The sequence below is a fragment of the Heptranchias perlo genome, chromosome 9 (assembly GCF_035084215.1).
Source record: "Heptranchias perlo isolate sHepPer1 chromosome 9, sHepPer1.hap1, whole genome shotgun sequence".
Classification (NCBI taxonomy): domain Eukaryota; kingdom Metazoa; phylum Chordata; class Chondrichthyes; order Hexanchiformes; family Hexanchidae; genus Heptranchias; species Heptranchias perlo.
This window is the reverse complement of record NC_090333.1, coordinates 72,995,009-73,013,653: the sequence shown is the minus strand read 5'-3', so window position 1 is coordinate 73,013,653 and position 18,645 is coordinate 72,995,009. Positions and strand designations below refer to the sequence as shown.

The following is an 18,645-nucleotide window of genomic DNA, read 5'->3' as shown; positions in this document are numbered from 1 at the left end:
GATGACCCCTTATCACTGACTTGCCAACCAGTTTAAATATACTTTCCCTATTCACCCTATCAAAACCCTTCATAATTTTAAAAGCAACTTGTTAAATCTCCTCAGCCTTCTCTGCTACAATGCAAATAGTCCCATTTTCTCAAGTCAAAACTATAATTTCTTATCCCTGGTATCATCCTGGTGAATCCATGCTGGGTGAGTTCTGTAGCTTTAATGTCCTTTCTGTAATAAAGTGCTCAAAACTGCAAACAGTACTTGAACTGTGACCTAACCATTGCTTTGTAAACATTTATCATAATTTCTTTGCTTTTGTACTCTATTTATAAAACCCAAAATTCCAATTGCCTTTTTGTATGGCTTTATTTACCTCCACTCACATTATCAGGGAGTTATGTATTTGTATCCCTTGGTCTCTGTTCTCCAAACCCTACGGCATCTTTCTGTTGAGTATACTCCCATTCCTTGTTTATCCTTTCAGAAAGCATCATCTCACATTTCTCTGCATTGAATAGCATCTTTGTCCTTTCCACTAACCTATTTCACCCTGAAGTCTTTTGCAGTCCTCATTACTGTTTGCCAAACCCCCTAATTTTGTGTCATCAGCAAATGTTGACACTATGCCCCTATGTCCAAATCAATGAGACAGAGAAGAGCTGCAAGATTGATCTCCAGAGTAAGGAGGATAAGCAAAGAGGAAAGATGAGAGAAATTCAAGCTCTACAGTCTACAAAGGTGGCAATTAAGTATGGAAGGGTACCTTATTGACGATTAAAAATGTTAAATGTTATAGAAAAGATAAATCCAGAATATTACTTTAATGTAATCTGGGAGAGTAGGGCCAGAGGACATAAATTCAAATGTGTGAAAAGTACATTTGAAAAATAGAGTTTAGGAAGAACTTCTTTACCCAAAGGGTGACAAATGGGATGTCAGCCACAGCTCAGTGGTATCTGAGTTAGAAGGTCATGGGTTCAAGCTCCAGGCACGAACATATAATCTAGGCTGATACCTTAGTGCAGTACTGAGGGAATGCTGCACTGTCGGAAATGCCGTCTTTTGGATGAGATGTTAAACCAAAGTCCCGTCTGCCCTCTCAGGTGGACGTAAAAGATCTCGTGATACCATTCGAAGAAGAGCAGAGGAGTTCACTCTGGTGTTCTGGCCAATATTTATCTCTCAACCAACATTACTAAAACAGATTATCCAGTCATTTATCTCATTACTGTTTGTGGGACCTTGCTGTGCGCAAATTGGCTGCCATGCTTCCCTACGTTACAACAGTGACTACACCAAAAGTACTTAATTGGATGTAAAGTGATTTGGGACATGCTGAGGTTGTGAAAGGCGCTATATAATTTCTATCCATCTATCAATCTAAATGTTTGGAATAATCTGCAAATAGATTAGGGTGTTGGGACAAAAACAGTAAGGATTTGTAAGATAAAGCTTGATACTATATTGGGAGCATTAGAATAGTGGAAGGATGAGCCTGAATTAACTTTTCTTATGTAAATGAAACATGGTCAGAGTGTGTCTTGGAATACAGTCTGAGTGACAGTGTGTTGGATTGGGTGAAAGTGTTTTTCTCAATTCCACATTTTATGATGTTAGAAAATTTTTTAAAAAATATTTTGATTAATTCTGGATAAAAACAGCAAAATATTTCCTTCCAAGGCCAACAATCGTGAGTACAGTGAAATGACTGACCTCTGGATTTACTTGTAAAACGCTTCCGCTGTCCACCGGAGGTACTGCGTGGGAGCAGAGCTGTCTGCTGATGGCTGATGTCCACAGGGCTGGTAGCTAAGAAGTTCTCTTTGTACTTATTCATGAGTGACAGCTTGGTGGTGTCACTTCCTGTTGGGACAAGAGAACAGGGTAAACACACAAGCCATTACTTTGCAATCTGAACCCTTTCTCCCCAACACATAAGAGGATCTGTCATCCAATCCTCACTGCTATTACCTATAGGTTTTATAATCTTAATCTCATTGCTATTATGGGCAAATTACATTGAAACTACAGCACAGAAACAGGCCATTTGGCCCAACTGGACTATGCTGGCATTTATGCTCCACATGAGCCTCTTCCCTCCCGACTTCATCTAACCCTATCAGGATAGCTTTCTATTTCTTTCTCCTTCATGTGCTTATCTAGCTTTCCCTTAAAAGCATTTATGCTATTTGCCTCAACTACACCTTGTGGTAGCGTGTTCCACATTCTTACCACTCTTTGGGTAAAGAAGTTTCTCCTGAATTCCCGATTGGATTTATTAACGACTATTTTATATTTATGAGCTCTAGTTTTGGACTCCCCCACAAGTGGAAACATTGGGGGAAAAATTCGATAATGGTCCGTTTTGGGCAGTAGTAGCACGCTACCACCCCGCGCCCGACGGACACTGCGCAGGCTGGACGCAAGTTTGGACCCACCGCAGCACTGACCTGCAACCAGCCTTCCTTCCCAGGCCTTGCAAGTGGAATCAATGCAATTTGCACTTTCTACCACCAGAGGAAGTCCAATCTCTTAAAGGGAGGATGTTTCTTAGAAATCTCGTAAAGGTAGCTGTTACCTGTTAGTTGCTGAAAATAACAGTCTACTATCTGCATGAAGTCTGAACGGAGATCAGACATCGCACACGTAAAACACAGATGCAGCTCCTATCCCTATGTTTTTTTTTATTCGTTCATGGGATGTGGGTGTCGGTGGCAAGGCCAGCATTTATTGCCCATCCCTAATTGCCCTTGAGAAGGTGGTGGTGAGCCGCCTTCTTGAACCACTGCAGTCCACGTGGTGAAGGTTCTCCCACAGTGCTGTTAGGAAGAGAGTTCCAGGATTTTGACCCAGCGACGATGAAGGAACGTCGATATATTTCCAAGTCAGGATGGTGTGTGACTTGGAGGGGAACGTGCAGATGGTGTTGTTTCCATGTGCCTGCTGCCCTTGTCCTTTTAGGTGGTAGAGGTCGCGGATTTGGGAGGTGCTGTCGAATAAGCCTTGGCGAGTTGCTGCAGTGCAGCCCGTAGATGGTACACAATGCAGCCACAATCCGCCGGTGGTGAAGGGTGTGAATGTTTAGGTTGGTGGATGGGGTGCCAATCAAGTGGGCTGCTTTGTTTTGGATGGTGTCGAGCTTCTTGAGTGTTGTTGGAGCTGCAGTCATCCAGGCAAGTGGAGAGTATTCCATCACACTCCTGACTTGTGCCTTGTAGATGGTGGAAATGCTTTGGGGAGTCAGGAGGTGAGTTACTCGCCGCAGAATACCCAGTCTCTGACCTGCTCTTGTAGCCACAGTATTTATGTGGCTGGTCCAGTTAAGTTTCTGGTCAACGGCGATGGTAATGCTGTTGAATGTCAAGGGGAGGTGGTTAGACTCTCTCTTGTTGGAGATGGTCATTGCCTGGCACTTGTCTGGTGCGAATGTTACTTGCCACTTATCAGCCCAAGCCTGGATGTTGTCCAGGTCTTGCTGCATGCGGGCACGGACTGCTTCATTATCTGAGGGGTTGCGAAGGTAACTGAACACTGTGAAATCATCAGCGAACATACCCATTTCTGATCTTATGATGGAGGGAAGGTCATTGATGTAGCAGCTGAAGATGGTTGGGCCTAGGACACTGCCCTGAGGAGCTCCTACAGCAATGTGCTGGGGCTGAGATGATTGGCCTCCAACAACCACTACCATCTTCCTTTGTGCCAGGTATGACTCCAGCCACTGGAGAGTTTTCCCCCTGATTCCCATTGACTTCAATTTTACTAGGGCTCCTTGGTACCACACTCGGTCAAATGCTGCCTTGATGTCAAGGGCAATCACTCTCACCTCAGGAATTCAGCCCTTTTGTCCATGTTTGGACCAAGGCTGTAATGAGGTCTGGAGCTGAGGGGTCCTGGTGGAACCCAAACTGAGCATCTGTGAGCAGGTTATTGGTGAGTAAGTGCCGCTTGATAGCACTGTCGATGACACCTTCCATCACTTTGCTGATGATTGAGAGTAGACTGATGGGGCGGTAATTGGCCGGATTGGATTTGTCCTGCTTTTTGTGGACAGGACATACCTGGGCAATTTTCCACATGGTTAGATGCCAGTGTTGTAGCAGTACAGGAACAGTTTGGCTAGAGGCGCGGCTAGTTCTGGAGCACAAGTCTTCAGCACTACAGCCAGGATGCTGTCGGGGCCCATAGCCTTTGCTGTATCCAGTGCACTCAGCTGTTTCTTGATGAGTTATGTTAAAACATTGAATAAAAGTTGCGCACTACTAAATCCCACTCCAATCTGCACGCCAGACCTCACCAATCTGCCATCTGAGTTGGTACCAGGCCTGCGAGGGTTAATGCATCATGGTTCTCTGCTGATGCACGAGAGACCTTGGATGCAAAAGGTGGATAGAAGGAGGGACATCCTATATCCACGGTGGGGGGGCGGCGGGGGGCAAGAGGCCCTCCAGACATATACTCAAAAGACAGTGGGAGGCATCGGGGGACAAAGTCAGTGCCAGGTGCACAGCATCATGAACATGGATGCAGTGCAGGAAGAAGTTCAATGCTTTGACATGAGTGGTCAAGATGAGTGAGATCAACTGTCAAGTGGCGTCTCCTACCAACTGCACCACGCACTACACCCCCATCCCCCACATACCAATAAACTCTTTCCATCAGTACTTAACTCTGACAATCAGATGCTTCCTCTCACCCTTACACATTACCACTGTTTCAAGCCGCCCACCCACAAGTCCTGGGATTGGCTGTATCTCCTGTCGCATTCCTTCTTTTTTTCGCTCCCACCTGGGATCGTGCCTAATTCTGGAGCCCTGCCAGCAGGATGCGATTTCAGTTCATTTTCTGTTTGTTCGTTTTCCCAGTTCATTGCCATCCCGGGGTCCTTTTCCATTGAGGGAGGGATGTCCCGATCCTGGGATCTGCTACATTGGCAGCCTGCACAGGGTGAGGTGGCTCTGTAGGGCTGGACTGGGAGGGATAAATAGCCTGGAAACCCCTAGCTGGGACCCCCTATTCTATGTGCTGCAGCTGCTAATGTTTGAAATGCTGGGGGGTGGGTAGGGGGCTCTTAGCAGATCATCTGTACCTCTGATCATGTGATGTTGGATCGAGCGACATTGGATCACATTCAGATCACATGACTTATACAAATGTTCTTGGATTTATCTTATAAAAGTTGAGTTCCCTGTAGTTACAAATCTTTATTTGTGGTTTCGTGCCAGCAGCTGTTGTGTGAGAGGTTCCAAGAACCAGGAAGCCACCCGTGAGGGGAAACTGAGGGCAGAGAAAAGGGGAAACCATTCTCTCCATCTCTCCCCCGAGCTCCCATTCCCCAGTCTCCCTCTCCCCTCAACTTATGAGCCCCCACCCCTGTGATTTCAGGCCACTCCCCCCAACCACGCGATTTCAGGCCACCTCCCCCGCTCAATTTCATGTCGCCTGCCTGACGCGGCCCCTACCCCTGCGATTTCAAGCCGTTTCCCACCCTCCGTGAATTCAGGGCCGCCAATTCCCGACAACCGCCCCCCCCACCCCAAGCTGGACGTGCCTCTCTGCGGGAGATGGCACAAGCAGTAGCCGGTGATGATCTCAGTGGAAAAGGTGGGAAATTATTCTGTTTAAAATTAATGCGGTTTAACCATGTCCTGATTCCCGATGCCAGGCTAACAGTTAGTCATTATTTATGGTACCTCAAATAAGTGTTGGTTTTTCCTGCGGGGTGAGACTTGATGTTGCCCGTTGCAGTTCCCAGGTTTTGTTGAATGGGGAATTCTTTATCCAGCATCCATAGTGGCAGAGAAATCACTCTATCCCTGAGATAGAGCCGTGCATGCATTGAATCCCAGACATGGAATGGTTTCTCTGCCACTTTGGATGCTGGGTAAAGAGCTCCCCAGTCCGCAAAAGCTGTTTCTTTCACCCAATGGCACCTCGCATTTACCTGCATGTCCCGTGTTTCAAATTGTAAACAGACTTGGTGCATTGAAGGCTGACCGTAGTTCATAATTTGTGAGTGTCCGTTGTTTCAAGGTGCAGCTTCTATATTTTATAATGTAAATTATTTGGGACTGTCAATGAATGTCCATTTTTTGCAGGTGTCTGTGCAGGTTTCACTGTATACTGAAGACATCCTCAGCAATACAAGAGCACTTAGTGACTTTTAATTTAATATATCTGCAACCATAATAAAGTTTATGTCAATCACTGGATTCAGCCTGACGACTAAAGACACATCAGTCTGCTCTCTGCTGAAAGACTGACTGGTACAGTGCTTTCACTTTAGGTTCCTCTGTTCAAATTCAGTTTTCTTCCATTTAACTGGGGGGAGGGAGGAGTTGACCTGGATGCTACAATGAGTCAGGATTCTCTCCCTGTCCTTCCCTTCTGGAATGTGAGTCATTTCAGCCAAAAGGATCAGAAAAGTTTGTGTGTTCCTCTCTCTCATGGTGTTAAGAATGTCATGTGGAAAAAAAATAGTAAGAATAAATATTATGCAACTCAACAAATAATCTCAAATCAGAAGGAGGTAATGAAAAGGAAGTGTCAAATTGGAGCTGAAAGTGTTGTGATTCTTTTTTGTGTTTGGGAACTTTCAATTAAACAGTGGAGAAAACATCTATTCCTTCAACATAGGTAACCAGTGCCTTTATTCAACACAAATATCATAAGTTTTAAGTTGACAGCTTCTAACATACTATGGTTATAACGAGGGGGCATTGATTTAAGGTGAGAGGGGAGAGATACAAAAGGGTCCAGAGGGGCAATTTTTTCACTTAAAGGGTGGTGAGTGTCTGGAACGAGCTGCCAGAGGCAGTAGTAGAGGCGGGTACAATTTTGTCTTTTAAAAAGCATTTGGACAGTTACATGGGTAAGATGGGTATCGAGGGATATTGGCCAAGTGCAGGCAATTGGGACTAGCTTAGTGGTATAAACTGGGCGACATGGACATGTTGGGCCGAAGGGCCTGTTTCCATGTTGTAAACTTCTATGATTCTATGACTCTTATGGTCTGTTTATCAAGGAGGTGCATCATTCGTATTTTTCAACAATGGATGGGAGAAATTAACCTCAAATCATAATTTGGAAATGTGTGTAGTTGATTTTCAGTTTTATCATAAACATGAAAAACAAAGAATCATTCAGAAAATTTGGTAAAGTAACCATAATCTCATTACTCTACAAGCCATAAATCAAACATATCCTACTCTGTATTATCACCCAAGATGTTGCTGATTAAACAATGTTTAGTAATATTGTGTAATTATTAGTAGGTCAAAAGTAGAATGATTCAGAGCGTAATTAAAAAACACTAAAACCTTGGACAGATTACATTACCTACATATCCTACTTGAAACCAATATTATATTGTCCATCCCCTTCAGCCATTCAATGGTTGGATATCTCACCAAAACAGTTATGCTAGAAACTGTGTCTTCCATTTCTTTAACTGACATTGCACCATGATTAATGGCTTTTAACACCAATTTAAAGGGCCTTCCCTTACAATCTTCGAATCAAATTTACGATATTACTTTATGTCGTACTTTGTGTTGCATGTTAGTCTCTACCGCACAGAACTTAACAAAAACTCCTGACAGCAAACAAACTGTAATAATCAGTCATATTGTATTCTTAAGGAACTATTGAAATAAATGGAATCTCAGTGTGTTGGCTGCCAAATGATTTCAAGTAACAGACTTCAATTTCTATGCAATCCAACAACCCCTCTTTTACCAATGTTGTTGATTCTATCTAGATTCTAGAACGTTCCCAGTGGATTGGAAGATAGCAAATATAACCTTACTATTCAATAAAGGAGGGAGATAAAATACAGGGAACTACAGGCCGGTTGACCTGACATCAGTCGTCAGGAAAGTGCTGGAATCCATTAATAAGGAAGTGGTAACAGGGCACTTAAAACATCATAATATGATTAGGCAGAGTCAACATGGTTTTATGAAAGGGAAATCATGTTTGACAAATTTATTAGAGTTTTTTGAGGATGTAACTAGTAGGGTAGATAAAGGGGAACCAGTGGATGTAGTATATTTGGATTTTCAAAACGCATTCGATAAGGTGCCACGTAAAAGGTTGTTACGTAAGATAAGAGCTCCTGGGGTTGGGGGTAACATATTAGCATGGATAGAGGATTGGTTTACAGACGGAAAACAGAGAGTAGGGATAAACGGGTCATTTTCAGGTTGGCAGGCTGTAACTAATGGGGTGCCACAAGGATCGGTGCTTGGGCCTCAGCTATTTACAATCTATATTAATGACTTAGGTGAAGGGACCGAGTGTAATGTATCCAAGTTTGCTGACGATACAAAGCTAGGTGGGAAAGTAAGCTGTGAGGAGACACAAAGGGCCCGATTTTACCAGGGGTGCGGGTTCCCGGAGGGTAGGCCAGCAGGCGCGTTGAAAACGCGCCCGGTGAAATTAGTGGGTTGCCCGCGCGATCGCAGCAGGCAACACACTAATTGGATCCACTTACCTGCTCCTCCGGGTTCCCCGATGCTGATCTGCGCGTCAGGCGGGCTGCGCATGCGCAGTAAGATCTGTCAGCTGGAGGCGCTCTATTTAAAGGGGCAGTCCTCCACTGACAGATGCTGCCACAAACAGAAAAAATTACAGCATGGAGCAGCCCAGGGGGAAGCCTGCTCCCAGTTTAATGATGCCTCACCCCAGGTATCATTAGATGGGGTGAGGAGGAGGGGGAGGACAGAGATCTTCCCCCTGGCGGCCGGGAGGAAGCAGCCTGCCTCTGCCACCAAGAAGGCCTGGCTCGAGGTGGCAGAGGGGGTCAGCTGCGCCACCAACATATCGCCCACCTGCATACAGTGCAGGAGGCGCTCCAAAGACCTCAGTAGGTCAGCCACAGTGAGAACACGTAGTCTTTCCCCTACACTCCGCCTGCCACAACACTGCCCCCACCCCACATCTCCTTCGGCACTGCCAACACTACTCTGTCACATCACCCCTCATACCCACTCAAACCTCATCCTCATCTTATCTGCACCTACTCACCTCGCGAGTACTCACCCCGCCACTACCACGCAACCCAATCCTCATACAATCTCATGGCTCTATCCCATACTCACCCTCTCGTGCATCTCTCTCACGGCCAGCCTCACTCAACCTGCCACCACCTGTGCTGCAGCCACAGGGCATGCATCACATATGTGCAGTAGGCAGCGTAAGGCAAACGTGTCGTGAGCATGAAGGGGATGCACAAGGGTGTTTGAGGGTTTGTCATGCTTCTTACTTCTATTGAATTAAAGAACAACTCACATCACACATTATATTGGCTCCACTACTGCCATGTCTTCGCGAATCCTGTCCGGTTTGTGCAATAATGCCCACTCCTGGGTATCCCTATGAGGACCCACCACTGATGCCACCCAGTGTGTCACTGCAGAGTGGGTGTAGGTGTATTTGCAGGGCTCTTCTGCGCAGACGACTGAGAGACACCGGGGATGTCCCCGGTTGCAGCCTGGAAGGCTGTGGAGGTGCCCTCACGGGCACCGAAACCCAGGGGGCGTCGGCCCAAAGCATCTACCAGGTCAGGGCACGAACAGGAGCAACCTGCCACCACCTCTGCTGGAGCCACAGGGGTAGCACCACGTAGGGGTACCAGGAAACGAAAACCCAAAGTTCCGTGAGCACACAGGGATTGCACCAGGGTGTTTGTCTATTTGTTATCTTTTTATTTCCAGTCTTTGAATGGCAACACAAAATAAACTCATTTTTTCTCACCAATGCTGCCACCTCTTGTCCATAATTCTGCGGCTTGTGCAATATGTCCCTTCCGTGCGCCTCATCATGACGACGACCACTCCGTCCCACCCATTGGGCATATTACAGTGGGTGCAGGTGTACAGGCACCACTCTTCTGTAGAGGGAGCCTGTATGGACCCTCGTCTGTGCACGTTATGACATGTGAACGCCTCACACAGTGTGATGTTAGGAGAACCGTTGGCATATGAGTGCCTCCCTGGCCTGACGAGCACGCAGGTGAGCCAGTGTTCGGGCCATGGGTCGTTCCTCCTCCTCTCGCTCGTACTCCTCCTCTTCCTCCTCCTCCTCCTCCTCATTGTCATCCTCAATGTGGGTGGCGGGTGTGCATGGGGCCTCCTCCAGCGGCACCCCTCTCTGTAGTGCCATATTATGCAGGGCACAGCAGACAACTATAATTCGTCCCACTCGGAGTGGCGTGTATTGGAGCGCTCCCCCGGAACGATCAAGGCACCTGAAGCCCTATAGCCTGCTCAATTGTAGACCTGGTAGCAATGTGGCTGTCATTATATCGACACTGCGGCTCGGTAATGGGGTTCCTCAGAGGTGTCATAAGCCACGTGTGCAGGGGATATCCCTTGTCGCCGAGGAGCCAGCCGTTGCCGGTGTTGGGTGCGTGGAAGAGGGGCGGGACGGTGGACTCCCTGAGGACGAAGGCATCGTGGCAGCTGCCAGGGTATCTGGCGCACACTTGTAGGAATCTCTGGCGGTGGTCACAAATGAGCTGGGCGTTCATGGAGTGATACCCTTTCCTGTTGATGAACAGCCCTGGCTCATGTGGAGGTGCCCGTATTGCTATGTGGGTGCAATCAATTACACCCTGCACCCGTGGGAAGCCAGCCACATCATGGAATCCAACCGCCCTCTCCGTCTGGCTGCGCTCATCCATGGCGAAGTTGATGTAGATCGAGGCCCTGCGGAACAACCCATCGGTGACCTGCCTTATGCACTTGTGTGCAGACGACTGAGAGACCCCGGTGATGTCCCACATGGCACCCTGGAAGGATCCGGAGGCGAAGAAGTTGAGGGCAGTGGTGACTTTGACGGCGATGGGTAAGTAGATGCTGCTTGGTCCATCCGGGAGCAGCTCATCATTAAGGAGGCTGCAGATGTCGGCGACTACCTGGCGAGTGACTCTGAGCCTACGTATGCACTGCTGCTCAGAGAGGTCCATGAAGCTGAACCTCGGTCTGTAGACCCTGTGTGGAGGGTAGTGCCTCCTGCGACGCATCTCTCTCTGCGGTTGCCCTCCATCCTGCTGTGCAGGTGGATGTGCCACAGCACCGTGTTGTGGGGATGCACGTCTCTGAGGTGGACGGCGTGGACTGCGAGGCTGCTGAGGCTGGTCATGCTGTTCGTCCTCCGAGGATGTCAACGCAGCACCCATCTGGCAGGTGTAGGTCTGCGGGGTTGTGCACGGTAGAAAAGTGCGTCCTCGCACAGGGGTTGCCCTTCCACGCCGGTGAATCTTCTTGCTTGGAGGAGGGTGGTGGAGGGCAGGCGTTGCCCAATGTTACGGAGTGTCCTCCTGCATTGGTGAAGGCTTTCCCCCCCCACCTGTGGAATGCACCTTGGCAGCTGCCACGGGCTGCTGGCTGCAACACGTCCGTTGGGAGTGAGAGTGTTTCCCCCAGTATGGGAAACAGTCTCATTTCACCGTAAAATCCCACACTTGTTAAAAAAAACAGCTCAATCAGGTCATTTAATGACCTGAAATAGCTAGATAAATACACTCAAGTGGAACCCCGCTGGCTTTAATTGCCTGCGGGATTCCCACCAGCGGGGGCTGCGCACGCACCCCCGCACGTCAGCGCGGAACCCGGAAGTGGGCGGGATCGAGGCGCGATCCGGTCCCGCTCCTCGATTTCGGGATTTTAGAGGCCCCCCCGTCGAGAACGCACCCAAGACCGGGTGCTAAAATCGGGCCCAAAGAGTCTACAAAGGGATATAGACAGGTTAAGTGAGTGGGCAAGAAGGTGGCAGATGGAGTATAATGTGGGGAAATGTAAGGTTATTTACTTTGGTAGCAAGAATAGAAAAACAGAATATTTTTTAAATGGTGAGAAACAAGTAAATGTTGGTGACAAGAGAGACTTGTACAAGAAACACAAAAAGTTAGCATGCAGGTACAGCAAGCAATTAGGAAAGCAAATGGTATGTTGGCCTTTGGAGGAAGGGAGTTGGAGTACAAGAGTAAGGAAGTCTTACTACAATTGTACAGGGCTTTGGTGAGACCTCACCTGGAGTACTGCAAACAGTTTTGGTTTCCTTACCTAAGGAAGGATATAGTTGCCTTAGAAGTAGTGCAACAAATTCCTGGGATGAGAGGGTTGTCCTATAAGGAGAGATTGAGGAGGATGGGCCTATACTCTCTGGCGTTTAGAAGAATGAAAGGTGATCTCATTGAAACATATAAGATTCTGAGGGGGCTTGACAGGGTAGATGCTGAGAGGTTGTTTTCCCTGGCTGGATAGTCTAGAACTAGGGGGCATAGTCGCAGGATAAGGGGTCGGCCATTTAAGACTGAGATGAGGAGGAATTTGTTCACTCAGAGGGCTGTGAATCGTTGGAATTCTCTACCCCAGAGGGCTTTGGATGCTGAGTCGTTGAGTATATTGAAGGCTGAGATAGATAGATTTTTGGACTCTAGGGGAATCAAGGGATATGGGGATTGGGCAGGAAAGTGGAGTTGAGGTTGAAGATCAGCCATGATCTGATTGAATGGCAGAGCAAGCTTCTATTTCTTATGTTCTTATGGTCTTATGGTGAGGTGGGACTTCCTCTCATCCACGTGATTCTGCAAGCACCCAACAATATCTGCCTAAGGGGAGCCCAACTTGGTATGTAGGACAAGTTAAAGGCATGAATCCTGCTGCTGAATGGTTCTCCACCACAAGAATAAGTGAAATCTGATTTAGCCGCAGCTTTGAGGGCCAGAAGGCAATCCAAGTGTTAAGGAGGCAGACACAGAACAGGAGCATAGTGGCAGTAGGTGGATCAGCATCAAGGGTGTCAATGCCCCAAGATTCTCAGAAGCTTCAGTGGATGTTGACAGAGATAAGGATAAGACTACTTGGAATGCAAGACATGAAACCCCAGAAAACGGTAGTGCACGCAGAATGGAGGAAGGTAGCACAAGCAGTCAGTGCCACATCAACCACCCCACAAATTGCAATACAGTGCTGGAAATGTTGTAATGACTGTACCAGGTTGAACATGGTAAATAAAGGCACGAATACCCACACAAATGCAGGCACCTTACATGACTCAGTTCCACATGTCCACACAGTGGAAATAGAGATAAATGAGACAGTTAATAGGCACCAGATATCTCAACAACACCACCCCTCCAAACAGCCACACAAATTTCCTCCACCATTCCACTGTTCTTTATTCCACTTTGAGATCACAAGTGGTGGTATGTGAGTTAAAAGCGAAGAGGTTTTGGCATAACCTGCAACTGAAAGTTCGATCACAATGGAATGTCTGCACACACCTTGGGGACATTCAATTTTGAATTCATACCTAACCTTTTTATATCCTCATATTTTTTGCAAAGGAAAAGGTCATACATGATCTCAGGCAACAAAGTACTAAGCCATGTGCTTCCAGCTTCATTTACACGCAGTGGGATGGGCTCAGGCCGGGCAGATCCATGTTATCATGGGATCATTAGCAGAAAATTGGAGCTGCATCAAGGGAAAGCTCCCCTTCCACCATTTCCCTTGCCAGGCCACCTCTTTACCGTTCGAAATCTGGCAGGTTTGACCAGGAAAATCATATCAAAACAACGAACTCTGCAAAAAATACTTTAGATCCTCTCTGTAAAATGAGCAATGTGTGTTATTTTTGAGTGTTATAGGCAGGGTAGTTTATATGTTTTCCCTATTAATAAATCAGCCACAAACAAGACGTGTTGTATCTGGGTGGTTGCAGTGAGGGTATGTTGCAAAGAAGGTTTTGCTTTTGGTTATCTCTGAGTCAATCGGTGATAACCAATGCATGTTATATTGGAAGTTAGGGTAAACAGTAAAATAGCAACTATATACTACTATCCAAAAATAATTTATTTAGAACAATGCTGTTTTAGATTTACAATAATAGGGCTACTTCTTACAACCTGGGTAGTAGCAGGTGCAGCTGGCAACTTGGTGGCACACTTGGCGCAAAGAGAAAGAAAATCTATCTCCAACCACAAAATTACAGAACATGGAAATTAACCAGCTGGAAAAAAACAAGTGTGAAGTGTGGCAGAGTCCTATCATTACCAATTGTACATTGGAAACTGGACTGGAAGTGTTTCACACTCTATTCAAAGTGAGCTGAGTTTTACAAGAGTTGGTTTGTTTCTGCTGGTATGCTAAATTGATCTCTAGTCACTCCTGAGCAGTCATCTTTTTGTAAGTAATTCTACTCCATCCCAATTATCTTCCAGCTACATCCCAAAATCCAAGCTCATCCCCAATACATTATTAAAGCTGTATTGTCATCAGAGTTTCTGTGCCTGAGATCAGAACTGGGTGACAATTAACACAAAAACTATATTCTAAGAAATATCTTTCTACCAGGTACTGTAGCTGTGAGCTTGGTAAGATGAGCCAGGGAATTTGAATGTGAATAAGATGGCTCCATTTATTTTCTTCCCTTCTACTACTGTTACTTAAGGGAATGTCAGGGTTATCTTCAGACCCCAGAGAACAAAAGTAAAACAGTGAATTAACGGTGACTTGTTGAACAGTACATCAGTCCAAGGTGACTTCAATCAGAAAAAGAGTAGACATCAGATCAATACATCTAATCCCTCAGGTTCCATTCACAGTTATCCACAGATAAATCAAAGAAATTCTTTATGGCAAATGAAAATAAATGCAATAAGAATTTCAAAACAAGACAAAGGAAACAAAAAAGTCAGCTTGGTCAGAAAACATAACTAAAAGCAGCCTTCAAGTAAGAGAGCTATGTTCTCACCCCGCTGTTGGTTCCATGTGCAGAGAAGCTTTCCATACAGGGATCAGGTGGATTAGACATTTCCCTTCAGCTACAGAGACAATATACGGAGAGATTGTGGGAGCAATTTTCAATTGCTGTTTGCACATTTCTTGCCTGAAAAACGGGCAACCGGCAAAGGAAAATCAGGTGGTCACCTTAGACACCACTTTGGTGCTCATGGCCCACCTGATTCAGTTGTCAGGCAGGCCTTTAAATGGGCACCCAGCACTCCCATCCAAAACAGGTGAGAGGCTGTTTAAATATTCAAATCGGGGTCCCATGCTGGTTGTAGGACCCTGAAAGCCATTGTTATGTACAAATGGATGGTGGGTTACCAAGCATGCTAGGCCCTGTTGTACCAGGAGTAAAAGAATCCTCCTCTGGACTCTGAGGAAGACAGCCTGCTGCCAGCCGATTCTCACAACCCCTCCCCACCGCCCCTACTAACAGGCCTTCTGGCTGATTTTCAGTGTTCCAAAACCACAGAGCAGCAGTGGAGCACACGTTTAGTGCCCACAACTCTTCAGTTGAAATCATAAAAATCCCGAATCTGAAAATGGTTTGGACCTCCTGATGGTGGCTTTGGACGGGCACCATTTTAGGCCTGGGTTGAACATTACTCTGTATCGCTACCAAATTTGATCACAACCAGTTCTAGTTCAAGGATTTGAAGTTATTCTGGACTAACAGTGGATGAGTTTCATTTAGACACATGAATCCTTCTCCGAGATGGACGTCTTCCTGGCTGTTAGAATTTCTTATGGGTAACAGTTGAATTTAAACAGTTGTAACCTGTAATTAATGGCATGAGTGGGAAATAAAGATGACAGTTCTCAGTGTTGTTGTCAGTGATTTTCTTGATAATGGTGATGGGCAGAGATGGTCTGAAACTACTCATCAGTCAGGAAAGCTGCAGCTACGCTCTGAGTTATCTGATATGACATGATGTTAAAGGTTGAGTTATGCCTATTTACTCTGATAGCAAACTGGGAGCCCCAGGCTCACATTAGGATCAAAACAAAACATTTGGCTTAAAACTGCCCTCGAGCTATCTTTATTTTACAGGATCCTGCTCTGCTTAGATAATTCAAACTGACTGCATTCTCAAAAAAATTTACAAAATCTAATATCCTCAATGGTGAACCCAGGTGATCAGTAATTGTGGAAAAAATTTGCATTTATATATTGCAATTCACATCCTCAGGACATTCCAAAGCACTTTACAGCCAAGGAGTTACCTCTGAAGTGTTGTTACTGTCATTATGTAAGCAAATGCAGCAGCCAATGTTGCATACAGCGAGATCCCACAAACAGCAAACGATACAAATAATCAATTCATCTGCTTTGTTGATGTTGGTTGAGAGATAAGTGTTGTCCAGAACACCAGAACTCCTTTGTTCTTCTTCCAATAGTGTCAGGGTATCTTTTACGTTTTATCTGAATAGGCAGATGGTTTAACAGCTCATCCGAGAGATGGCACCACAATAGTGCAGCACTCAATTAGTGCTGCACTGAAGTGTCTGCCTAGACTATGGGCTCGAGTTCTGGTGTGAAGTGCGAATTTATGACCTTCTGGTTCAGAGGCTATCAGAGAGTATCAAACCCCTGGTTTGTGCGTTAGGAAATTTGACCCAGCACTTTCAGTTGTAGCATTTTGTCACCCGATAATGTTCTAATTAAAAATAAAGTAAAAAAGACTTGCAGTTATATAGTGCCTTTCACAACTGCAGGATGTTCCAAAGCGCTTTACAATCAATGAAGTACTTTTAAAGTGTAGACACTGTTGTAATGTCAAAAATGCGGCAGCCAATTTGCACACAGAAAACTCCCACAAACAGCAATGAGATAATGACCAGATAATCTGTTTTAATGAAGCTGGTTGAGAGATAAATATTGACCAGGACACTGGGGTGAACTGCTTTGCTCTTCTTCAAATAGTGTCATGGGATTTTTTACATCCACCTGAGAGGGCAGGCGGGACCTCTGTTTAACGTCTCATCCAAAAAACGGCACCTCCGACAGTGCAGCACTCCCTCAATACTGCACTGAAATGTCAGCCTAGATGATGTACTCTGGTCTCTAGAGTGGAACTTGAACCCACAACCTTCTGACTCTGAGGCGAGAGTGCTACCACTGAGCCAAAGCTGACTGGAAATCTGGCCTAAAAATTTAAATTGCTGCAACACATGGGAGATCGTACGCATCCGCAAAGAGAAAAAGCAGGGTAACATTTCAGATGTGTACATTTTTTTCTAGAACTGAAAACTGAAAGATAAGGAAGAGGCTTGCTGGTCTTATAGTTCCAAAGTACAGTATACAACGCAAAAGGAGGATACACCCTCTTCACAGTTGCTGGTTATTTCAGTGTAAATGGTAGAGCAACCTGCGGCGACCGCACATGCGCAGTTAATGGGGAAGTCTGGTAGTTGCTCTACCAAACACCCTGCTCCTCCAGAAACTTTGCAAGAAGGAGATCTCAATGGCTAACTCACCATTGAAATGATTGCAACAGGGCAAGGTTCCTTTCCTGCCCTGATGGAAATGAAGTAATCTCCCCAGAAAAAGGAACAAAATAGACCATAAGAGACCATGGGGGAAAAATTGGAAAAGGGTCCGTTCTGGGCGATGGTAGCGCTATCACCCCGTGCCCAACGGACCCTACGCAGGCAGCATGTGAACTTTGTGCTGCCTGATACTTACCATGAAATCTCTGTGCAACAAGCGCAGCCCTCACTGCTGAGAGGCTGCACGGAGAATGAGGAAGTTGGAAATGGGGCGTGGACAGCGCACATCATCAGCTGCCTGCACTACTTAAAGGTGCAGGCACATTGCCAATCGCACATACACAGCCAAGTAGGAGAAGGGAGAATGACGTCATGGGTAGCTGCACCAGCACGACAGCGAGCACCAAGATTCTCCGACGATGCTCTGGAAGCCCTGCTGGAAGGTGTGGACAAAAGGAGGGCAGCCATGTACCCGCAGGGTGGCCGGAGACCGTCGAGACTACAGCTGCGTAGTCATTGGCAGGCCGTGACACAGGAGGTGAATGCGAGGAGCATTGCACCATGCACGTGGGTGCAGTGCCGCAAGAAATTTAATGATTTGACACGAGTGGTCAAGGTGAGTGAATGCAAGTGTCAAATAGCACATCCTACCAACTGCACCAATACTCCATGTATCACACCTCCCGTCACCCACCCACCCACCAACAAACACTGCCATCAATACACAATGCTGCATCTCACCCGCACATAATACCAAACTTGCAGGCCACAAAACCACTACTCAAGTCACACAAACTGGCAGCTATTCAACCATGACAGGCACATCACCCACACACCTTGCAGGACACTCACTGACACACTGTCCTCTGTCGTGCAGGAGAAGGTGGCATTTAACACCCGCCAGCGGAGGGACCTGAGGGTGGACGGGCACATCTACACGTCCTCACCCCCTAGAGGATACGGTGCTTCGGATCATTGAGCGAGCCATCGCTGCAGCCGTGACAACATGCTGCGCTGGAGGTCCCGGTCAAGGGGGTCTCTGCATATCTAATGATCCTTCTCCTTTTCCACATATCCCGCCTCCCATAATCTTTTCTGACTCACGTGCTGCACATGCTGCCAGCACGCACCTCTTACTTACTCCTCTCCCCACTCCACAACTCAACCTGTTTCCCTTTGTCAATGCAGATACCCAAGAACACCTGGCAGCACCCGAGGAGGAGGAGGAGGAGGACACTGAAGCCACACCGTCACTCGATCTGACACTTGCTTCCACCAGCTCAGAGGCTGACACTGCGCGTCCTTTTGCGGTTAGGTTAGAGGAGGGATCTGCAAGTGGTGACACACCGAGCACAAGTGCGCA

The 18,645-nt window shown here is 46.5% G+C and overlaps 1 protein-coding gene across 1 annotated transcript in view; it reads right to left on the bottom strand.

The window, feature by feature from the left end:
- astn1 (astrotactin 1) overlaps positions 1-18,645 on the bottom strand; it is a 2,273,142-nt gene that overhangs the window by 1,433,567 nt on the left and 820,930 nt on the right. Inside the window, exon 4 of the mRNA XM_067989612.1 lies at positions 1,708-1,857. Within this exon, the coding sequence (XP_067845713.1) occupies positions 1,708-1,857 (150 nt within the window). The remainder of the gene's footprint in view (positions 1-1,707; positions 1,858-18,645) is intronic.